At 42.5% G+C, this 25672-nt stretch overlaps 1 protein-coding gene across 1 annotated transcript in view; it reads right to left on the bottom strand.

Moving 5' to 3' along the window:
* The window catches only part of LOC129731363 (uncharacterized), a 243023-nt gene that overhangs the window by 84060 nt on the left and 133291 nt on the right, over positions 1-25672 (bottom strand). The window contains exon 3 of the mRNA XM_055691270.1: positions 21904-22007. Within this exon, the coding sequence (XP_055547245.1) occupies positions 21904-22007 (104 nt within the window). The remainder of the gene's footprint in view (positions 1-21903; positions 22008-25672) is intronic.

Raw genomic sequence — 25672 nt, 5'->3', positions numbered from 1 at the left:
GGTCCACTCCAGCTTTATTGTTTTTCAACCGGCCAATCTCCTCCTTCACCTTCAGGAGTTCAAGGGCTAGGATCCTGTGATCTTCTGCTCGTGAACCAAGATCAATTGCAATTGCTCATCATAGTGCTGTTTCAATCTTTCGATCACAGGGCCGTCCAAGCTTCTGCATAAATTGGATAGCTGCAAGTAGCTTTTATTGAAGTTGTCCAGCTTCTTGTAGAGCTTCCAAGTGTCGTTAGCTTGGTACAGCTCCATCGCTACGCGATCTCATGTTGGCGCTTCTTCTTTGGAGAATTGAGTTTTGGCTGTTCCGTACTCGTCGCTATTGTTCCACGTTTGCTCTCGTACCAGCACAGAAAACAGTAGTAATTACAAGGACGGCAAACTGCTTACTGGTAAACCGATGGTTGCAGCCAGGTGGAGGGAGCATTACTAGGTACTGCTGAATGGAGAGGATGGAGGAGAGCGAACCAGGAACAAGAATTATTGCGAGCTGTGGAGCAACCCATACGGGCTGAGATTTAAAAGGCGATTAGCAAGCTAAAAATGACAAAGGTGCTGAGAAAGACGGTATCTCGGCCATACTTCTGAACGTAGAAGGCGAGCAGCTGCACAGTGCGATTCACCGGATCATTTAACGAATCTGAGCGGATGAACAATTGCCAACTTAGTTGCAATTCTCATTTGACTCCTCGCTGGACACTGTCCTGCTCTTTGTCATTTAAAGAAAATAGTGAACTTTTTCGGAAGCTACCATGTAGTTCCGGATTGGGGCACAGGGTTACAACCAACCAGCTAAACTCCCTCAATGAGTTCAAGCATCTTAGAATTTGTGTAAAGCAATCGAGGTCAGGCACAAAAGACAAACATTTTTAGGCATAGTTGAGGTGATAAAAGCGGCAGGTTGCAGTGGGCTGGGCGTGTAACCAGAAGGCCTGACGTAAAAGCCCTCAAAACTATACTTAGCAAAGAACCAGGTTGTGCCCGTAGATTTCAGGGTAAGTCCTGCATCCGGTGATTGTGTGCTATCGTGGAAGACGCACTAGCTGCTGGCTTTCGAGGAGACAAGCCTGGGCATTTAATTGTTTGGCCTGAGACCAATAGGAGAACTGTTGAGCATGAGCATGAGCATGATTGACCGCCCGCGGTTGCTACTCCTTCATTGCCAGATAACCTGTAATTACACAGAAAACCAACAGATGATGCTCAGGACCAACATGCATCCTCAATGTGTAAAAACTGGAGATCTTAATCTTTATGTAAGGCAATACCAGCGCCGGCCGCATCCGAATGCAGGTCAAAGGAGTTTGTATGGGAATATGTTGACGTGATACTCGCTTTATTGGAAGCCGAGAACACCTCTGCACTTCCGCGAGAAATCACTGGGATGTTGGAGGAAGGGCAGGGTATACAGCGGGGTTCGTTTCGGTAAACGATTCACTGATTTCGAGTGTCGGGTTCTTTATACCAAATGTCGCGCCTACAAGTTCATTACATCCGCCACGAAATTCATAATGTGTTCCGAACTTTTTCAGTTTGATGAAGCATAATAAGCATACGCAAAGATACTGGACTTAATCGGACATCTCCTCGTAAGGTGATCCTCTTCATACCGAAAACTATTGCGCGTTGTTGATTTATCTGTAGATAATAAGACCTCATGGAATGTATCGGCGCGGAGTCTTTAGGGGTTCGGTCAACCAGACATTCAGTTTTCTACCTTACAGTTCGAGTAGCGACATCTCTCGTATAGACTTCGTCTGTCCTTGAAAAAAAAACCTACAATACCGCGAAAAACACACCTGAAGTCACGAATATTTGGTAAAAAAAAACAGGTTAAACTGTCGTTAATGGGCAGAGTTAATTAGATGAAGAAAGTATGAATGAACGGAACAAAGTTTGCCGGATAGCTAGCCTCTAGCAAGTTATATACGATTACCGTTATGGAAGCTATCAATCTCGTAATTACTATGCGCGCCGTACACACTGGTAACAAAGAAACGTTATTTTCGCGTAGATTGATGGATGGAAAATCCGACAGTTTTTCGTGTAGGCAATAGGTTAGTCTGTCAATAGTCTGTTTCACTGTTAATCACAATTAATATTATCAATCACACTACGGCAACTGGCGTAAGGACAAATAAGTAGTAACAACGCGATTATCATTTTCGTAGACGTACGAGAGAATATTTCTATTAAATTTTAAATTTGGCAACACTCATGCATCCAAAGCTCGAAAAACATAAAAAAGCGCGTAAGCATAGGTAACAATACTACAATCCTAATAAATTTGCAAAATGCCAATATTATCATTATTGGTAATTTTTCTTAATTTGCGTGGAAGCGTGTTCAAACGCTAAAGAAATCCAAAATAGAAATAAGAGAACATATCTAACAAAATAAAACCATCGCACTTTTTATTTGGAATTTTTAAGTATTTCAAAATCCAAATACACTTTCTGAGTCGGTGCACTTGTTTGGAGATATTCCATGTAATTATATTAAAAGTATATACGTGCGCATATGCGATAGTGTTTTAAAATCCGAATGTGAATCTAAAGATCCGTTTGTTTCAATACTTACAATAATTATGATTTGAGGCCTACTGAATATATAAACTAGCTAAGTCCCATGCATACGAAACCTAACAGTACGATCAGGATTAACCGTGACAAGCAATCGGACATGTCCTTATCTCGCTGGTTAACTTAAAGGTAACGGTTTATTATATTAGGTTACCTGTTGAATGTCAAATCAAAAAATCCATCTTTTATAGGCAAAAAATCCATCTTTTATAGGCAAAACTGCGAACATAACAATATTCATTTTTAAGCTAGATAAATCATAAAACATATGCTTCAAAAAAAAAAAAATCAGTTGAAATAATCAAATACAATAGATATTCAGAACACAAAAAATGACAATTTGCATATGATTATTGACTTGTTAATTGATTAACACACCTAAAATATCAACTAATTAAACGGGATGGATACTTTCATTAAACCTTTCTGTACTTTTTTAGATATTTTCATAAGGACTAAGAATATTTATTGAGAAACGGCTTGTTGTTAGATTGGGTCAGGTGTCCCTAATCTCGTCCACCACCATCGCGTTCTCCATAGTGAAAAAAAAGTCGCTGGCACAATTATAGAGAAACAAAAAACTGTATACTCATCTGTAGATAGCCCCTAGATTCACGTCGCCCAGTAGAATGTCACCGGGAAGCAGCACATCCAGAGCGATGATCCTCCTTTCACGATCTCACTGTTGGTCCTACCAAGAAATTGAACCTTGGAAGCGGATTGTGCGCCACGCATTAACCGGAGCACAACTCGCCAATCTTATCCACTCTCCTCCTTCCAGAACCGCCTAAGCAGCATACGGCAAGTTTGCTCCAATCCTACCAACGCAAGGTCACTATCACTCTCCCAACTTCAATCCTTCATTTTTCACGAAATTATTTAGAAAACACGCAACCACTTCATCTGACTCTCAACCCGTTCGGTTTTTAGCACTTCAGTACGATGAACTAAAAAATGTTTCTATATCATCTCAATTTTTGCAAAAACAGGTAAGCGAAAAATTTTCACATCCACTCCTGTTTGGCCTGAGACCAATAGGAGAACTGTTGTCACAAAAGTAAGTAAATCACAGTTTGCCAGGTTTAACAGTTTGCTCAGTTTTGACTTTGTATCATTTTCGACACTATTTAAGCCTTGTGATTTCTATAGTTTGGACATTTTTAAAAGCTTGAATTGTCGTAGCTTAGACATTCGGAGTGTTTTGACAATTTGACAGCTTTGGTCTCTGTTCTCACAGTGTTGACGTTTAGTCATGTTGACGTTTGAGCATTTGAATATTTTGGCAAGGCACGCTGGTACCAATTGCGTCTGTTATTTACTATATGAGGAGTGTTGCAATTTTTAGTAATGCACTTAATTGCTGATTTCATTTACGATGATAATTTTTGTACCAGCGTTTACTGTCGTGTTGACGAAAAGTTATTCAATTGCTATTGCATCTATTGACAAACTGTAAATCCGCGTATCCGCAGAGAATAATAGATAAAAAATGAAACTTTTATTTTATTCTGGTTTTTCCGTAGCATCTTGCATGGGTTTCTGGCCATTTCGATATTTTCACAATACGATTGCGCGATAAGCTTTAAGGATTTGAAGAGGTACAAAATAGCAGAATAAGCACAAATTTCATACCTGTTTGTGAACCTTGGTTATTATCAGAACTTGATTGTCGGTTCTTTCCACGTGCATTTTTCGTGCATTTTTACGTGCATTTGTCAAAAATAGTTTAATTTTTCAATGTTTCATGTGAATTTCGATTGTTGTGTTTTCTTTTATGGTCAATACCAATATTTGCCATAATCATTTCATTCAGTCTTTCTTGTTTACCATTCTCAACATTCGATGCAATTGCCTATCAGAAAAATTTTAGCTTCCTAATATTCTATATCACTTCTGGGATGAAACAATATCAACAAAAATTCGATCCAATCAGCTACTTTCGCTTTCTCCCTTCTGACCACCCTCCCCAAAGACGTATTCCAAGAAATCTTACGGTCTGACAGTCGTCTTCGGTTCGATTTGTGAGTGATATCGATTACGCCACGAACCGTTAGAAGTGTCATCTTGACAGGGGGATCGCCGCCGCACCGTTACAGCCCTATTTCGAACAAAAAAAAATGCATTCAAAGTCAAAAATGCCCTTTGCTTCGGAAGCAGTCAAAGCTAGCAGAAAGTGGGTAGAAAGTGTCACCTAATAACGATGTTAATCAATCAAATTAACACCGGCTTGACACGGAGAGTAAAAGATTCGATAGACGACATTCGACTACCGCAACAAAAGTGCTTAAGAACGAAAGGGTCTTTCCCTTCATCCGGAGCGGACGGTTTGAAGATTACAGGTGGACGTTTGTTCTTAAGCGTGGGCTTAATCTATTAGGGAGCGGTTTCAGAGAGCGTGAAAATGAGTTTAATGAAAGACTACTTGTTGGATCAGATTTTTTTTATTATTTCACTGTTCCATGACATTCAATCATGTTTCAGGGGTAATAAATTTTCGACAGTGTGTAAAACACATGAACAATAAATTCCGCTGACGCGATATTCTATACCACCCCGAAGAAATGCCAATTAAATCAAGACAAATGACAAGCACTTCTGCGTCTCACATGACGCTACCTATAATACAAGAAAGCTGCTTGTCTACCGAGTTGTCACTTTACATTCTCCAGTGATTAATTGAAAGTGCGACAATTGAAACTTGGGCGGCGCTGCGTTGGTCGACTGATAGTTTCTTTCAGCTTGCACGCACCTTACAATTTTTTTCCTGGTGCAGAAAAAAAGCCCGGAATCTCCTCTTCCCTTTTGGCTGTACTCGGGTGATAAATGGTTGTCACAAGCGCCACTCAAACAACCCAACCAGTACCGGAGCATGCTGCAGTTTCACAGTTCTGGTCTGTTTCACCAGGCTCCAGCTCCATCAGCCAGCCGTCTGTCAGTCAGTGTGTCTCAATCTGGCGGTTAATTAAGTTCATGTTTCTGTGGGCAGGCCGATGCAAGTATCTGATTGCACTTTCACGGCCTCTGGACGGACTTACTGCCTGTCTGTCTGACTGAGCTTCTGGTTGACGAAGAAGTTACCTACTGCCGGCGACGCATGTTTTGCCCTTGTACCGGTGACAAAGTTGTGGTTTGCGTGTACCATAAAAGGCATCATCAGGAGGACGGTCAGCGAAAAATGTGATATCTGATTGGTGTTTTTTTGCGTTGTTGGATTGTGATCACTCTTGACAGCTGGTACATCTTAATGATCCTGTTATTTGCGCACTGGATTTATGTAAACATCCCTGAGTTTGTTAGTAGAATATTGCAGATGAATTCTTAAGGAGAAATTTCACGCGATCTTGTCTGTGGAGTTGTAAGCATTCTCTCAAAATTTAGTGAAAAATTGCATTTAAATTCGATAAAATGCTACCGTTGTTTCCATGCAGCCCACAAATTTTGTTTACTAACATTTATTCCAAAAGTAGATTGTCCGACTAATAAATACAGTTGTAAGCTGTCACCTCACCTCAAACACCTCCAATGATTGGATGATAGAAGCATGCAACAATGACGGCACCCAATAAAGTACAAGTTACAAGCATCAGCTTCGAATCCGAAAGGGATAACCGGACTAAATTGTGTTTATTTATTTACGCAATTCAACATTTTATTACAACCTGGTAACAAATTCTCCCTTCCGTTCGCACGTTGTGGCGGCCGTAAACGAACGATAAAACGCGAGTTTGGGTGTTTTATTGTTGTGGTCTGTGTGCGCAGCGCGGATTTGAAGTTATTTCCAGCCTTTAGTAGTGCAGTGGACTGATAGGAGATAATCCCACAAAATTCTATTGGCCGATAGTTGGTTGGGAATTTTTTTACCAACTTGTCGGCGTTTGGATATGTTTATAAACTGATAAATTTAGAGATAAGATCAATTCGCAAAGTGCGTTGTGCAAATTAAGTAGGGTAATTGTTTTTTTTTTTTTTTGTTCATCTATAATTTATTTGACACGGCACAAATACAATTTAATGTTTAACGGCGCCAATTATATCTGGTAGCTTACTTTCTAAAGTATCTTAATAACTAAAAGCAAATTTTTTAACCTCGCTGCCGACTACGAGCTGAAACTAAATGTAACTTAAAGCTATAATATTTTGCATTAAAAGCACTGGTTTACTGTATGATGGTTTTCATTGCCATAGGTAAGCACATGTTCCGCTGCTGGGCCAAGATATTACGGACTGGCATATTGGGTTGTCTCCCTCGGGCCTTGAGAGTATCGTCCGGTCTGATTGCTGTTTCCGGATCCGGGGTCTTAACGTGTTCTTGTCGTTAGGCTGGATGCAGGCGGAAGGGGGGAGGACTAAACTGGGGCGTGGATGGATTTCAGGAAAACGTATATAAGGGACATGTAGGATAGGTCACGGCTTGCCAAGACATCACGAACAGGAACAGCCGACTGCCTACCTTCGGCCTGCAGGGAAGCTATTAATTTAGACCTGGCGTCACGGTGTACAGGGCATGACCAAACAACGTGCTCTATGTCGTGATAACCTTCACCACAGGCACAGATACCACTTTCCCCGAGCCCAACACGACGGAGATGCGTGTCAAATCTATAGTGATTGGACATAAGCCGGGACATCACGCAAATGAAATCCCGACCTACATCCAACCCCTTGAACCACGGGTTCGTCGACACCTTGGGAATTATGGAATGTAACCACCTTCCCAGTTCCCCTCTGGTCCAAGCATTTTGCCAACTGATGATCGTATTCTGACGTACAAATGCGAAAAATTCATTAAAGGCAATTGGTCTTTCATAAATTCCACCGTTTGTTGCGCCCACCTTAGCCAAAGAGTCCGCTTTCTCATTGCCCGGTATCGAGCAGTGAGAAGGGACCCACGCTAAGGTAATCTGAAACGATTTTTCGGATAAAGCACTCAGATGTTCCCGTATTTTCCCCAGGAAATACGGAGAGTGCTTAACATCTTTCATCGATCGGAGAGCCTCAATGGAACTGAGACTGTCCGTAAAGATGAAATAATGGTCCGTGGGCATTTTTTCGATAATCCCTAGGGTGTACTGAATTGCAGCCAATTCTGCGACGTAAACAGAAGCAGGATTATCAAGCTTATGGGAGACGGTTAAATTGTTATTGAAAATACCGAAGCCAGTGGACCCATCAAGAAGTGATCCGTCAGTGTAGAACATATTGTCGCAGTTGATGTTTCGATATTTATTGGAAAAAATTTTGGGGATCTGCTGCACGCGTAAATGATCCGGGATTCCACGAGTTTCTTCTATCATGGATGTATCGAAAAACACAGTAGAATCAGAAGTATTTGATAAGTCGACACGATTTGGAATATTCGAAGAAGGGTTAATATTATGGGACATGTGATTGAAATACAATGTCATAAAACGGGTTTGAGAATTAAGTTCGATTAACCTTTCAAAATTTTCAATCACAGGACGGTTCGAGACCTCACATTTGATAAGAATGCGAGAAGACAGGCTCCAGAAGCGGTTTTTCAATGGTAGTACTCCAGCTAAGTCCTCCAAACTCATCGTATGGCTCGACTGCATACAACCCAAGGCGATACGCAAACAACGATATTGTATTCGCTCCAGTTTGATCAAATGTGTGTTTGCTGCGGAGCGGAAGCAGAAACACCCGTACTCAATGACAGACAATATCGTTGTTTGGTAAAGCCTTATAAGGTCTCCTGGGTGGGCTCCCCACCATTGTCCGGTTATTGTGCGAAGAAAATTCACTCTTTGTTGACATTTTTTCATCAGATACCTAACGTGACAACCCCAGGTGCCTTTAGAGTCGAGCCAGACACCAAGATATTTGTGTACCAAAACCTGAGAAATCGTTTTACCCATTAATTGTGTTTGAAGCTGAGCAGGTTCATGCTTCCTGGAAAAAACTACTATCTCAGTCTTCTCCGGAGAGAATTCGATACCTAGCTGTAAAGCCCAAGCAGACAAATTGTCCAAGGTATCTTGCAATGGTCCTTGCAAATCGGCAGCTTTGGCTCCTGTAACAGAGATTACACTGTCGTCTGCAAGTTGTCTTATCGTGCATGAATTTGCCAGACATTCGTCGATGTCATTTACATAAAAGTTGTAAAGAAGGGGGCTTAAACATGAGCCCTGGGGAAGACCCATGTAGCTAATGCGAAAAATTGTCAAATCGCCGTGCGTAAAATGCATGTGCTTTTCGGACAGCCAATTGTGCAAGAAATTGTTCAAAATTGGAGAAAATCCTTGTCGGTGAAGTTTACCCGAAAGAATGTCAATAGAAACGGAATCAAAAGCCCCCTTAATGTCCAAGAACGCAGACGCCATTTGTTCTTTGCGAGCATACGCCAGCTGAATATCTGTTGAAAGCAACGCAAGACAATTATTCGTCCCTTTGGCACGGCGGAAGCCAAATTGAGTATCTGATAGCAGACCATTTGATTCGACCCAGTGGTCTAAACGACGGAGTATCATTTTTTCCATCAATTACCGGATACAGGATAGCATTGCAATCGGCCTATAAGAGTTGTGATCAGAAGCTGGTTTCCCTGGTTTTTAGATGGCGATCACCTTCACTTGCCTCCAATCCTGCGGTACAATGTTTTGCTCCAGGAACTTATTGAACAAGTTCAACAAGCGCCTCTTGGCATTGCCGGGTAGATTCTTCAACAAGTTGAATTTGATTCTATCTAACCCAGGCGCGTTATTGTTACAGGACAGGAGGGCAACTGAAAATTCTGGTGATTCTATCGCGTCGTGACCCGGAGACGTATCGCGAACAAAGTTTTGCGCAGGAACAGAGTCCGGACATACTTTCCTGGCAAAATCAAATATCCACCGACTTGTAGACTCCTCGCTTTCGTTGACCGTTACGCGATTCCGCATTCTTCGGGCTGTGTTCCAAAAAGTGCTCATCGATGTCTCCCTCGACGTCTCGTTCACGAACCGACGCCAATATCCGCGTTTCTTTGCTTTAGCCAGGCCTTTAAGCTTGGTATTAAGCTCCGAATACCGTATATAGTCGTCGGGTATACCTCCCTTCTGGAAGGCCAAAAACGCGTCGGATCTTTGCGTGTAGACATCGGAGCACTCTTTGTCCCACCACGGAGTTGAAGGCCGCTCTTTGATTGTTACGCCGGGATATTTCTTCGTTTGGGCTTGCAATGCGGCGTCGAGAATCAAGCCCGCGAGGAGATTGTATTCTTCAAGTGGTGGGTGATGTTGAATTGACTCGACCGCTTTTGAAATCATTTGCTCGTATAACTTCCAATCGACATTCCGTGTGAGGTCATACGGAATGTCAATTGGTCGCATGCGAGTCGACCCGTTATTAATTGAAATAAGAATAGGCAAATGGTCGCTACCGTGAGGATCGAGGATTACCTTCCATGTGCAATCCAACCGTAGCGACGTCGAACATAAGGATAGATCCAAAGCGCTTGGGCGCGCTGGAGGTTTCGGGATACGTGTCATTTCACCGTTGTTCAAAATAGTCATGTCGAAGTCATCGCAAAGGTTATAGATTAAAGAGGAGCGGTTATCATTGTAAGGGGAACCGCAAGCCACACCATGAGAGTTGAAGTCTCCAAAAATCAAACGTGGCGAGAGAAGAAGTTCTATTTAATCAAAGAGCAGCCGTTGCCCAACCTGTGCTCTGGGAGGAATATATATTGAGGCATTACAAAGCTCTTTACCTTGTATTGTCATTTGACATGCGACAACTTCGATGCCTGGAATCGAGGGGAGGTTAATACGATAGAAAGAATAGCACTTTTTAATCCCTAAAAGTACTCCTCCATATGGGGTGTCTCGATCAAGGCGAATAATATTAAAATCATGGAAGTTGAGATCAATATTTGAAGTAAGCCAAGTTTCACAAAGGGAAAATGCATCGCATTTGTTTTTATTTATCAAAACTTTAAACGAATCAATTTTTGGTAAAATACTTCTACAATTCCACTGTAAGACAGAGATAGAATCCTTCATATACGCAGTTGAATTAGGCATCGAAGGATACAATCGCTGCAAGGAGGGGCAGTCAACTGCTTCAAAAATGATCTAACTGTTGGGAGGAATGCTGTAAGAAAAATTTTAATTGGATCGGGTACATTGAAAGTTTCAAAAATCCAGTCCACAATGTCAGAAAATTTCACTAATCCAGAGTTTGTTTCATCAACTGGGAGTGCAAAAGGAACAACTGGGGTTTTAGATGTTCCTGGCAGTGCTGGGAACTCCTTCTGGGACTTTAAATTTGCAAGCCCAGGAGGAGTTTGCTTCGGTTTTTCCGCAGCACTGTTTGGTTTGTTTGTAACTTTCATTTCACTTTAGGAAATCTTAGGACCTTTTCGGGGAAGTTTAGGAGAGGAAATATTTTTCCTCTTTCTAGACGCCCCAGGATTGGCATAAGTTGTTCCCGCTGGTGAATCGTCAGAATCGGTTTCATCAGAGGACAACAGATCAAAGGGGTTCGATGTTATGGTAGAAGTGGTCACGGTCTTCTTCAGCATCTCAGCGTAAGATCGCTTTGAACGCTCCTTAAGTGACCGCTTGATTTTATCTCTGCGCTGCATATACACCGGGCATGTGGAGAGCTCATGCTGATTTTCCCCGCAGTGAATACATTTTTCAGCATTTACACTGCAAGAATCGTCCGCATGAGTTTCTCCACACTTGCTACATCGTGCCTTATTGCAGCAGTAGGTGGCTGTGTGGCCTAGCTGCTTGCAATTGGTGCAATTCATAACACGGGGTACATACAATCGCACAGGCAGACGAACCCGATCGATCGAGACGTGGCTAGGGAGAGCAGATCCGGCAAACGTAACACGAAACGAGTCTGACGGAGTGTGCACTTTTGTGCCGTTGACAAGAGACACAGACCGCAATTGCTTGCAATCTATGATCTTTACTTTAACGTCGTGACACAAAGCATTTTTGAAGCAGCCAAAACCGCTTGCCAAGATAAACTCGACCGACAGACTCGAATCGGTTATGACACCGTCGATCTCCACGTCTCGTGCGGGTATATAAACGCGATACTCGCGTGTGAAAAGCTCGGAGCGAGCAATAGCGTTGGCCTGGTCCAGGTCGCTGACCACGACACGGAGCTTGTTGGGTCTGACCTTGGAGATTTCGGTCACGGCCTTGTACCCCTCCGTCAGGTCTTTCGAAATCTGCAGGATGTTTAACGGTTTCGATTTCGGTCCTACTTTTGGCCGAAAGAAAACAGTAAAGCTGCCCTGAGATCCGTCCGGGTAAAGCCTGGGGCGAGGGGGGACTGGAGAATTAACAGAGGAAGGGTTGGCAGGATGGACAGGGTCGGAGGGGTTCGGGGATGGTGGCACGGGAGGCGAGGGATCTACATCCATCGCGCTAAATCTAGCGCACTAGCGCCGACAGAACACGTACCTCTTTACTTCTCCTTTCAGCAGGGTTGGTTGTCCGAACGGTCGAAGCTGCAGCCGTTACAGCCAGCAGCACCAATACAGCAGCTCCAAACAGCCACCAGCAGCGAGCCGGGTGTGTGATCACTCAGCACAGCGACACAACTCGCTGTCAACTGTTGGCTTCTTCTTTTTCCTCCTTTGTGTTGAGATTCTCGTCCACTGCTGTAGCACAAATCACTTAGCAGCCAAATCGGCTTACGCACCAGCAAACAGCCACGATGCGAAACAGTTGCACAAAGGCGGGCGACCTTGAACCTTCACTCGACCAGGCAAACAATGCCAACACTTGCTCGCGCGTCTTTTGTTTTATATTCTATCGGAGCGATCACCAAACACATCCGATACTGATGCGTGTTCGGCACAGAATGTAGGGTAATTGTTATTACAGGTAGGAAAACAATCAGATCGTGCATAAATATTTTTTTTTTGTTGCTGCAGAAACTTTGGTTGGTTCTATATTTAAAGGTGAAAAATTAACAAATTGTCTTCTGGATTTTTTTCTATTTTTACTCAATTCATATTGCGATTTCTTTATTCAAAGACATTGAATATACAAAGCTGGCACATTTGATTATTTTGATTTGGTTTGCAATACTGTCTCGAGCGTTTTTTACTTATGTTTACATGCCGTTATCTTAGCAATAAATACTTTTATTGGAAACTGCAAATTTCAATACTTTTTTGATGTAGAATTTCCTGTACGAGAGCTACCTTAGACTGTTTCCTTTGCTTCACACAAATAAATGGTAAGATAACGACTTCCTTACTTTTTTACTTCTCTGGCGACAGACCCTAGAGATCTTATGTCGAATCCAGAATATCTAGAACCCATAAATCTCGGTCTTGGGTTGCTCCTCTCCAGTCGTTCCTTGCACCTGCTGCTCTCAGACATCCGCATCTTGAACACACATCCAACGCGCACGAAATCTGTCTCGAAGTCGTCGGTTTTTTCCGGGTCATACGTGCTACGTAGGCAGCTCAGTGCAGTGTTTCAGTGACTTGACAATATCAGCGTGTTTGTATACTTTGTACTGCTGGTGATTCCTGCGCCTGCATAACATCCCATTTTCCAGCTTGCCACCTAGCATTGATCGCAGGATTCTGCGCTCAAAGTCCCCAAGCGCTCATCGATCGGCTTTCTTGCTTCCACGTCCACGATTAATGCTCGCAGAGCGCCACCAGGAAGATCAGCGTCCTATACAGCTCGAATTTCGTAAGGATTTGTAGGCTGCGGAACCTTAGCTGGCTACGCAATTCGTAATAAGCCCTATTCGTTGCCACAATTCGTCTCTTCATCTCGCGGCTCTCCTCGTCATCAGACGCTACTACTACCACGATCTCTGCAAGCCACCATCTACTTAATTTTGGTAGTGTTTATGGTGAGTCCAATTCTCACAGCTTCCCTTCTGAGAGTCTTAAAGGCCTCCTCCACCGATTAACACCGATGATATTGATATCGTCCGCAAAGCCTAGAAGCATGTCAAACTTCGAGATAGTGGAGTCGCTTCCCCTTCGCACTTTCCAAGCCTATGTCCAACAGCAAGTTCGAGAGCCCGTTCCCTTACTTCAGACCATCCAACGTTACAAATGCGTCCGAAACTTCGGCCGCTGTCCTGACGCTTGATGAACCGTCTGCCATACCTGCAAGTTGTTGAGGGTCTGTCTCAAGATGAACATCTTGTCCGTTGTATATCGTCCCGCTCGAAAACTGCACTGGTATTCACCAGCAAAGGTTTCTTGCGGCGTGGTTTCTTCTGAAAACATACCCTCAGGACACTGATAAATTTCACCATACAGCTTCTCGCTTCCGACTTCTAAAAGTTCGGGGCCGGCAATCCGTCCTCCCCAGTGGTTTTGTGGTCCTTCAGCCCAGGGTTGACGGACGACTCTACTACCATCCTCATCGTTCAGCACCACTCCGAAGTGATGTTCTCAACGATTGGCCTATTGGTCTGATCCTGGGTGATCAGGTTCCCCTCGTTGTTGTCACGTATGGCGGGAATTGGTACGGTTCGATTCCTAGTTTCGGTAACCGCTCTACAGAAGCACCTCGTGTCGTGCCTGGTGAAGTAATTATCCGCCTACATGATCGTAGGACTTTGCGGGGCATTTAGCTGACTACGTTTGGTTCTTAATGCCATGTCTACCACCTCCCGCGCTCTTTTATTCTTTGCGTCGTGAAAGTGATTCTACTGCTCATTCAGGTCCACTTCACAACTGGTTCATCGAAGCGTGCATTAACTTTCCAAGTGTACTTTGTAGCAACTGCTTTTGCTGATAGCTTCTAGATATTCTAACGTATCTTTCTCGCCGATCTCGATTTCAATACGTTGGATTGCCGGGTTAGATAGTCCCAAGCCATTGCACAATGGTGCAAAAACCGAATTTGAGAGGAATGTGGATTTTGAGCTCGCTTCTAGATATTCTAGAGATGAATATTCCTCTACAAAGTTGTTACATACGATGCACCGCTAAGTTTCATGTTTCAAAAAATTTTCAATAGAATCAGAAATCTGACTTCCTTGTCAGTTTGAATAAAGATGATACTTGTCGCGCGATGCTGTATACTGTATTTTAAACAACTTTGTGAAAAAGCTTTTTTTTCTATGTTTCAAAAATACAGATGTAGATTGAAAAAACACCTTTCTTGCTCTAACTTTTGACGCAGGATTACGTCTATCTGGAAGTTAGGTACCTGAATTTGAAAATCTAGTAATTCAACCAAGGAAAACCAGGGAGAAGTGGTGAGGTTTTGAGCGCTTATATTTCAGGCATTTATAATCAGGGTATCGAGGTTTTGGCATCAATCGAACAGAAATTCTTCTACGGTTAAATTTATGTAGCAAAAACAACCTATTGTTAGAGATAAACTATGGAAAAATTGGTAAATAACATCGATTGTTTAAATCATACCGAGCAGCCACACTTCTCTTCCCAAGTACAGCCGACACTAACGGATACAACCGATCTGATTTTGCAAACGATTTGTTGTTTTTGTTTCACTCGAGGTCACTTTCTGTTTTCAATGTTTATTTTTACTTTTATTACCATTCCCTATTCTTCTTGTCTCCTCCCTCTTTCCGGATAACTGACGAAACCTAGATATATAAAGTAGAGATGGTCGAGTTTCGGGTTTTCAAAGTAAACCTCGGCGTTCCAGCTAGCGGACCCCCACCTTCTCATGGTACCAACTGATGTGCGAGTAACCAGTGGAAAGATCGGGTAACCAACCCTGGTGGGACTGCTGGTCGCATGCTGACAGGGGGCGGGGCTTTCTTCCTCGGAAGAAAGTTTCCTGGAATCGACACTAACAGAAGCGTTCTAAGTAACGCAGTGTCCTCCTCAAGTCCTGTAAGTGCTCGAGACTTTGAACAATGGCACTACGATGGCCTTCCTGAGACATATTGGGATTGGTCGCTGGCCTTGCAAGCCCGCACCAATAAAAAACTACAGCAACGAACGCAATAACGTTAAGTACGGACCGGAACAATCGACTAGGACCTATGCAACGAAAACGGACTAACGATTGGATTCTTGAAACATGTAACTGCCGATATCTCAACTACCTAGGAAGTACCCGCGTGCTTTCCGACTTTACCACCTCCAAGAACATGGCCATACGTAGCACCTTCTTCCAGCCTAGACTCACCTGGAGATCACCGAATAGAACAGAAACACAAATCGACCACGTTTTGATAGATGGTCAGCACTTTTCGGCACTACGCGTCATCGCTCGAAGCTGCACTGCCAAAAGAGGAAGAGCTTGAAAAAGCCCCTCTAGGGGATCGCTGAATGCCGTGAAAATAGCTATCAGCAGTGCTGCGGAGGAAGTCCTGGGACACGTGCAACCGAATCGACGTAGCGAGTGGTTTGACGAAGAATGTCGGCAGATTTTGGACGAGAAGAACGCAGCGCGAGCAACAATGCTGCGTAGAGCCACCCGTCAGAATGTGGAGCGATATAGACTTAAACGGAGGCAGCAAGTCCAACTCTTCAAGGAAAAGAAGCGTCGGCAGGAAGAGAAGGAATGTGAAGAACTCGAGCCGCTGCACCGCACACACGAAACACGAAAGTTCTACCTAAAGCTCAACACATCCCGCAGAGGCTTTGTCCCACGAGCCGAAATTCGTAGGGATAAGAATGGAGGCATTTTGACGGATGATCGTGTGGTGATCGAAAGGTGGAAGCAGCACTACGATGAATACCTGAATGGCGTGCAAGCAGGAGACCACAACAGGAGCGGGGAAGACGTGGTCGGTGCAACGAACGAACCCCACCAATAAGCGAAGGTAAGGATGCGATCCGGCAGCTCAAGAACAACAAAGTGGCCGGAAAATACGGCATCGGAGCTGAGCTTATTAAGATGGGACCCGAAAAATTGGCTAGCTCGCTACATCGACTGGTCGTCGAGATCTGGGAAACGGAACAGCTACCGGATGAGTGGAAAGAAGGGGTTATCTGCCCCATATACATAAAGGGCAACAAACTAGACTGCGAAAACTATGCCGCTTACAAAGTGTTTTCCCAGGTCATCTTCCAACGCCTGTCACCATTAGCCAGCAGGTTTGTAGGAAGCTACCGGGCGCCGGCCTCGTTCATGGAAGGACGGTCTACAACTGACCAAATCTTTACACTGCGGCAGATCCTTCAAAAGTGCCGCAAGTTTAGAGTCCCTACACACCATCTTTTCGTCGATTTTAAAGCCGCATGCGATACCATAAACCGACAAGAGCTATGGAAAATTCTCGACGAAAATGGATTTCCGGGGAAGCTGACAAGACTGATTAAGGCTACGATAGAGAGCTTCGTAGCCGCAAGGTTACAGAGGTTTGATAAGCGAGTGGTCGAGGGTTCGAATCTTAGTAGAATTAGGCCATTTGGTTGTCAAAGGACTTTAACATGGGTTCATTCTCAGGCTCTCTACTACATACCCTTCCTTCAAGCTGAATTGTATAGTACCCTTGCTGACTATAATCCTAACAAAAAAGTCCCTCTTATAATAAAACTGTTCTGAGTAACGTATAATAGTTCTCTTCAGGGAATTGTAATTATGACGCGGTCTTGGCTGGAGGAACGAGGTTTCGATAAGACTCCTTCCTCTGGACAACAATATAAGTCCTACTTATAATAAACCTGACCAGAGGTCAAGGAATTGTGATTGTGACGCGGTGTTGGTAGGAGGAACGAGGTTCGATAAAACTCCTTCCTCTTGACAAAATAAGTCCTTCTTATAATAAAACTGATTTCAGATATATTTACCCTCTACAGGGAGTAGTAATTGGCGATATTGGCACGAGGAACGAGGTTTCGATAAGACTCCTCTCCTTCCTCTTGACATAATAAGTCCCTCTTAGAATAAACCTGGCCAGAGAGAAACGTTAGGTGTAGCCTGAGTTCAGGGAATTGTAATTTGGCGATATTGGTAGGATAGAAAAGAGGCTCGGCGGTATAGTAGAGCAGTAAGCTTGAAATGAAAGGGTAAACTCTCACACAAAAGCACTGGTATAAATAAAAAAGCGTATCATTCACTTCAATAGTGATACTGCCAATAATATGAAGTGCGGAGTATGGAAAACACCTGGGCAATATCACAATAGATCAAAATGTCTCTGGTCGCAGTGATGAGTCCACACAGAGGAAAAAAAAGGCTACGATGGAGGATGTGAAGTGTTGTGTGAGAAATTCGGGTGGAACGTCGGACCCATTCGAGTCTCACAGGGGGCTCCGACAAGGTGATGGTCTCTCCTGCTTATTGTTTAATGTCGCGCTAGAGGGTGTTATATGAGACGAGCGGGGTTTGACATGCGGGGCATGATTTTCAACAGATCAGGTCAATTTATTTGCTTTGCCGACGTGGATGACGTGGAAATCGTCGGCAGAAAATTTGAGACGGTGGCAGACCAGTATACCCGACTGAAACGTGAAGCAGATAGGATCGGACTAAAGATTAATACGTTAAAAACTAAGTATATGCTTGCAGGTGGGTCCGAGCACGACAGGGAAAGCCTAGGCAATACGGTAACAATCGACGCGGATGAGTTCGAGGTGGTCGACGAGTTTGTGTACCTCGGCTCTCTCTTCTCAGTTAGAGAACAACGATACCAGCCGGGAGATAAAGCAAAGCAAAGCCTTGGTACTACATTCCGATTCGGAACTCAACCTTTTGTTTATTATACACAGACTTCGCAGCCAACTGTTAAGTGTACAGGACAATTGCGGGGCAAGCGCTACGATCCTACTAACACTAACAGTCTCTCCCGAGCCGAGACTCGAACCTACGACAACTGGCTTGTTAGGCCAGCATCGTACCTCGAGACCAGCCGGGAGATAAGGAGACGTATTTTCAGTGGAAGTCGTGCCTACTATGGGCTCCATAAAAAAATTGTTTACTATTTGAAAGTGATGTCTGTGCTCGCAAAGCTACAGTTACGTTTGAACGGTTCATTACCTTACTCTATTTTTAACTTTTTTTTTAATTGATAGAAACCAATTATTGATACACTTTCTTATATCAAACGAGAATCGGTAGAACAAATCTAGTGAAGTTGAAGAAAAAAAAAAAAAAACATCGAACAGCGCTCAGTAAAATATTTTTGGGTTTTTCCTGTGTGGACTAGCTATAATGGAAATTGTCCAAATTTTAGGATTTTCTTTTAGAGAATCTTTTATGCCACCATACCAGATTTTTACTAGCTACTTGCAATAACGAAAACTTCCCCTTCTTGTAACAAATTTGTTACTTTGTAAGTAACTTTCATGTCCAGTCAAGTAACAATACTCACTGTCATATATTTCGCACATGTTATGAGATCACACGTGAAAAGCAACAACGAAAGAATCTCCTTCTGGTATCGAATTTGTTACTTAAAAGCAATAAGATTCTTCTTCACTCAAGTAACAACGTATACGTAGATATACTGCCGAATATATTCCATATATACCAGTCTCTTGCATCTTTAATTTATTCAGTGTATTTTATTAGTTTGTTCGTCGTACGCTTACGGAGGAAAGAAAAAAAATATGACAAGAGCTTCCGGGTATATTGGTTTTCTCCGTCATGTGTTTTGGATGCAAATGTTAATGATTTCAAAGATTTCATATACAGTCAGGTTTTTTCTACGCAGGGGATGCATCGTAAAAATACGAGTGAAAAAACTGTGTTAATTAAAAAAATTCGCATAAAAACCACGTTAATTTAAAAATCCGCGTGAAAAAGCAGCTAAAAATCCGCGTGAAGTAAACTACCAAGGCTTTAGAAAAAAACGAGACGCCTAGTATTTGAAATTGTTCTTTTTTCGTTCTGGGTCTTCCAAAGGTTTTTCTACTAAGTTTTTTACTCAATAAACACATAGACGATTTTGGTTGCCAACCCGCATCAATTCAAGAATCCGTATAAAAAACGCGTAATTCGAAAATCCACGTATTTTTCGAAACAAAATCCGCACAAAAAAACCGCGTAAAAACACCTAGCTATACTCAATAAAATCACGTCATGATCTGAGCAGTTCCACAAATATTTTAATATTTTTTTTAGTGTCATATTCCTTTGTACTTTGGATTAAATTCGATGGATTAGGTTATTCAACGGGCGATTAAAATGACTGTTCGACTAACAGCTGGCGCTGCAGTAAAATGATAATGATGATTTGTAGGCAGCATTTTAACCTACCAAGATTCTATTTGTAGTGAGTTATCACAAGTTTACATAGCGGGAAACTTTGAAAATTCAGTTTTTTTTTCACTAAACGGTAGATTTGAACTAAGAAAATGCAATTCCAATACGCTTTATACTAGAGATGGTCGGGTTTGATGTTTTTCAAACCCGTACCCGAATTTTTTTTTCGGTCGAAACCCGAGCCCGACCCGAACCCGAAACTTTTTTTTCGTTCAAACCCGAACCCGACCCGAACCCGAAAATTTTTTTTCTTTGAAACCCGAACCCGAAATTTTGAAACCCGAGCCCGACCCGAACCCGAGATTTCATGGATTTTATAGTCGGGTTTCGGGTTTTCATACCCAAACCCGACCTGAACCCGAAATTTTTAAACCCGAACCCGACCCGAACCCGACCCGAACCCGACCCGAACCCGAAAATATTTTTTTCTCAAAACCCGAACCCTACCCGTACCCGACACTTTCAAAAATTTTCAAACCCGAACCCGACCCGAACCCATTCGGGTACGGGTCGGGCTCGGGTTTCGGGTTTCAAAAACCGAAACCCGACAATCTCTACTATATACCTACCTGTAAAAACATAACCCCAGATTGGAAACGAAACCGGATCTAAATATTTGCGATTTCATATGTATTCTCTTGACAGTAAGCAGTCTACTAGATGCTGCTGAATGTTTCTAACCAGCTATATTCTTGTTGACGCCAAGAACATCAATTTTATGCAAATATCCCATAAAAAACAGTCTACTGTGTGTATCGGCCTTGGCTAAAAATTGAATCTATCATCATTTTCCTAGTTCTAAAGTTCAAATACTGAAGTCGCACGATCGTTTTTAGGTTTGCGTTAAATCGCCAATAACATAGTTGTTGATAAACTTCATAACCAAAATCTTGAATATTCATCTTGAATGATGGTTGTTATCAGGTGAAAATACATTGTAAGTGTTTTTTGCATTCATACATGTTTCAGAGACCAGATCATGTTTTGAAGACAGGATATAGCGGCACAGCTTGGTTCTATGGTCGAAAGAATCTCATATAGAATATAATAGAGCCACAACGGTCCCTGAGGTACCGCAAATTCGATAGTATTTTCCCAACATTATCAGCAAAAGACAGTCGCTCTCTACCGAGAAAGGTCAACGACCGTCGGAATCTTTTCATGCGGTTTAATACACCCGAATTCAGGAAACCGGCTTTCAGTACCTCGTTCATGCACCGGGAAAAAGGATCTGCTCGCCATCCCCCTTGACTTGACTTCAACAATAGCTGTACCCAGTAAAAATTCACACTTCAAAGGACGAATCGGCCCGGTAAAAACGGTCGCTGCCCAACATAAGAAGCCGGAAAAGGTTAAAAGGATAACCTTTTTCATCGGAGCGTGAAAAAGAAATCCGTCTTTTCGTTTTGTTGTGAGTTTCGGCCCGTGGCCATTCAACTTTGTTTGGAATATTGAGAGAGAGAAAAAAGAAACGATACAACCAAAACAAACTTCATCCCGTGCAGGGTCCGGCTGGGAACGAAAAATTCCTTACGTGCGTTGCACAAATTCGTTTTCTTTGAAGCTTCCAAACGGATCGTTTTTATTGATTTCCAATGTTTAATTAGTAGCTGTATGTTATTAGTCGAGGCGCCCGCGAGAGGGTAGCGCCGTAAATTAATCCTTTTCTTTCACATTCAGTCTGTCGCTTCTAATCGTCGTCGTTGTCGTCGTCGCATTTCTTTGTCAGAACGAGAAATTGAAATCCTCGAACATTGGAACGATATGCGCGCGCCCTGGAAAGTTCAGATTAAATATTTAGATCCGAAGATAAGTCCCCCATCCGAATCTCTCTTGCTCTCGGGTCCCATGGAGTGTCAGGAATGCAATATCGTAAGTGAAGACCTCTGTTTGTTGCTGCTCGACGATAATGAAACTGTATCTGGGAAGCCGATAGCATTCGATTTCATCCTGCGGCTCGGATGGCGCTTGGGTGCAGACGCCGCGATTTTTACGAGTTCGGAAGAAGTTTTTCCATGTTATACGAAACGGGTCGACCGACCGATCAGACCCGACCTCGCCGGACTGACCTTTCGGTACTAATAACCTTTTAATTCGATTGATTTTTTATGATAATTCGTGCCACGCACGGACTAAAGCTGAAGAAATTTTTGTGTTTTCGTTTTTTTTCTATCGATACTCACCGAACCGTAGACTGTTCCGCAGGTGTCCATGCACAGAAACAAACAGGTCGCAACGCTCTGGATCCTGATTTGACCGGCGGCCACCGTTGTTCGCTGGAGGATTGCTGAAAATAATAAGACGAAAGAAAAACGAAGATTAATTTCCATCGATTTGACAATAAATCGTAATTTAAGATGAGTTTTATGCTAATTGCTAGCAATTTATGTCGAAGTTAAAAAATAGCAAAGCTTTCAGTTTATGCGCTTGATCTATTCTCAATCGGTTTAATTACATAGGAAAAACAATTATCCGTCTCATCCTAGACAACTTGACTAGTGCCACGTAAATTATGCTGTCTTTCTTGTTTCCTGCTAATTGGTTCAATTAAGTTGCTTCGCTAATAGTTTATCGGGTAACTTCTAACCAATTCCCTCGGACACACGCACTGACTGGCATTTCAAATCAAGGCCCTCCGGTGTGGTCCTTCGCTTCGCATTGCGATCGTCGTACGCTACACACTATATATATTTGGTTTCGTATTAGAACAACAAAATAACACAAATTCCAACCATTTTACATAATTGATGATCGCGTTGGGTTCTTAGTCAAATATCTCCACATGATGCACTACCGGCTGCAGCAAGCAGCACATGTTGTGAGTATAATTTTATGCAGTCGGGCGACGCGCTCTGAGCTAACATCGTCCATCATCGTCATCATTATCAGGAAGCATGTTGAAGCGGAGCCAAATTATGATTTTAAATTTGTTACTGGGCTGGGCTGGCCGCAAATTGGGACCGTTAAATTACTTGCTGAATAACTTGTTTCGGGAGCTGTTCGATCGATCGGTGGTACAACCATGACAATCGGTTCTGACGTATTGCGTTAAACAATTTAATATGTTGATGATTGAAGATCACTGAAAAAGTGACCACACAGATCTTGGAATCTGTGGTGGTGAATTGTGGAGCAGTCTAGAATTGTTCACGTAATAGTGAGCGACTCGCCGAAATAGAATTTTGCCTGCGAAATGTCTGGCAATGTTTCAAGATAGGCTGAGATTAATTTGTGAAAGTTTGCTACAATTCGTTTTTTCAGTTTCACTTTAACTGCTGCGTTATCACTGCAATGTCTATAATAACACTTTTTTATACTTAGTACACTAATGCGTGTAAGCCGGGTGTATGACAGACGGTTTCCGATGGTTAACCCGCTTAACCAGATAGTTACTTGTCTATTGTTTCACCATTCTAAATAGCATTTTCGTTGCTTCAGAATAAATTCACTGAATATATACGGATTTAGTGGTAAATTCCCACCTGCGTAAACAATTTCGTGAACTGCTACACTTATTCATCGTTTCATATGTAAATTGCGGGTAAAAAATTGTTTATTCTGCGGTTATTTCAGAGAGCCGAAAATCACAACCCTTGCGATATACAGGGTTGCCAGTAACACTATCAACTGTAATGAATTTTAATTCAATATCAGCTGAAAAATAATGGATAACTGAATTTAGTGACGTTATAATAAATTTTTTTTTAATTGCTGACCCAGTTTGAAGCAAATATCGAAAATAAATAAGCGTTGGGTAATGCACCAATAATTTACAAATATGGCTATCTCATTCTACAACGCAGCACTTTAATTGTTTTATAACCCCCCAAGTGATAAGCGTGGAATTTTCGCTATATCATTCTGGTAAACACGTCGCGGTCCTGACCTACACCAAGCTAACCGGTTCCGCGTTGTAGTTCCCATGAAATGTGGTAGACCGGTTGCCAGTTGCAGTTGGTTGACGCAGCGTAGGAGTTCCTGAATCACTTCAATCAACCACGCGCAAAGTTGGTCTTTCTGTTCTGTCTGTCACACCGCGCAGGTTATTTTTGTTTCTGTTTCAAGATCGTAATCTGACAGGCCAAAGTGTAGCGTCGTCGTATACAGTTCAAAAAGTGGGACGTGCCGATGCTCATGTAATCTAATACCGGTGCAATGCAATTTTCACCCTGAGCGATACGGTAACATCTAAAGCCTGACTGATTCACTGTCACAGCCGCAACAAATGGACATCCATTGCAGCGGTTCAGACTCTGATAAGGGACATGAAACGGTAGCAGAAACAGCTATTAGCAACAGATGAGACCATGGAATACCGAACATGGATGGTGTCTTTTGGCGGTGTCGTTCGTTTGTGTTGAATAAATTACCAAATCCTCAAAATTTCACAGTTATGAATATCTAATTAAAGTGTTTTACCAAAATAGGTTAGAACCAGAACTCACTTCAAAGTCAGCGAAAAAATATCACGGATATCGCTAACGCACGAAAATCGACAGTTATTTAAGCGACAATTTTTCACCAATCAACAGGCCAGACGGAGAAGAAAGAAACCGGCTGACAATATAATCGAATTTGGGAGCAACAACCAACAGCAGCAAGGAGAAGGCAAAACAACACCAAATTGAACCAATAAAGTTGTATTCGAAGCAAGTCACTTCATTCCGATCTCCCGGAAGCGAGGGCTATCAAATTTGACTAACCTGGCCCCCTGGTTCTGAATGTGAAAAAAATCATGCCATTTAAATGCTAACGCTTCTTTTACTATAATGAACCGCCGTTAGGTTTCGTAGAAATGTCCTAAGGTTTTCGGTGATGTCTCTTCTTTACCTCTACGAGTGATGTGAAATCCAAAACTGTCAATTTCACAAGAGTTATGAATTGTGAATTTATCGCTAACTATCTCCAAATTGACTTCGGGCGTGCTCATTAAATAGGACCCGAAATGTTTACATCAATTAGATAATTAGATTAGGTAGGATAGTTGACAATAGCAGTAGGTATCGGATTCTTCTCTATGTTCGAAAAGATTCTTTTTTACACGGTCCTAAGCTTTGTAGTCTTCGATTGGACACGTGTTATTCTGGAACAAATCGAACAAAATCAGCGAATTAGCGCTTTTTCCCTTGTATACAGAATAGAGAAAGATTCTGTGAGAAAGCAGCTACCGGATTAGACACATTCAAATGCGGTCAATTTTTTCTACCTGTATGATGGCTGCGTAGTAGGGTCCTAGCTATAGCTTGAGATCGGACGTGCGGGTTGCGGATAGTGGAAATGTCTCTAAATATAGAGACCAGGTGAGAATGGCACTCCCGGACGGTGCTGATAAAAGTCATTTTCCCCTGCAAAATTCTTCGAAAATTACAGCCAATCATTTTGAATTTTCACTTCCAATGATCGCAGCACTCTTTCAGATACACTAGATTTTCGTCCTAGTAACGTGCTGTTATACTCAGATGAAATAGATCGCGCCGTCGTTCACGGTTACGGAATAAAATTTGACGACAAATCCAACCAAATGATTTTCACTTCAAAGCGAAAAAGAAATACAAACAGTCCACTCAACCAAAATGAACCTCACCGAAACACTTTTTCACTGACACTGACCGATGCCTTGACAATCTTCGTTAACTGATAAACTGATTTTGTTGTCTTGCTTCCATCGCATGAAATATAATGAGGTGTTTTGACAGTTCACTTCCATGCAAAAAGCGGGAAAGGAGAACTCTGAAAGGATTGTAAAAAAATAACGTTTATGGATGCTTTTTTTCACTTTCACTCAAGAGTGTCAACAAATATCAACCCTGCTCCCGGATAAGTAGTGGGAGCGATGGCAGGGCATAGAGGGATGCGTAGTGGGCTCCAGGCTTTGTTTTGCTCATCTTCATCTTAAACAGAAAGGTTTTTCTTCCCTCTTAACAACTGCGAGCTTACATTCAATGTGCATCA

Source organism: Wyeomyia smithii, chromosome 3 (assembly GCF_029784165.1).
Source record: "Wyeomyia smithii strain HCP4-BCI-WySm-NY-G18 chromosome 3, ASM2978416v1, whole genome shotgun sequence".
In the NCBI taxonomy this organism is placed as follows: domain Eukaryota; kingdom Metazoa; phylum Arthropoda; class Insecta; order Diptera; family Culicidae; genus Wyeomyia; species Wyeomyia smithii.
Note: the sequence above shows the minus strand (reverse complement) of the source record. Positions and strands in the feature narration are given on the sequence as shown.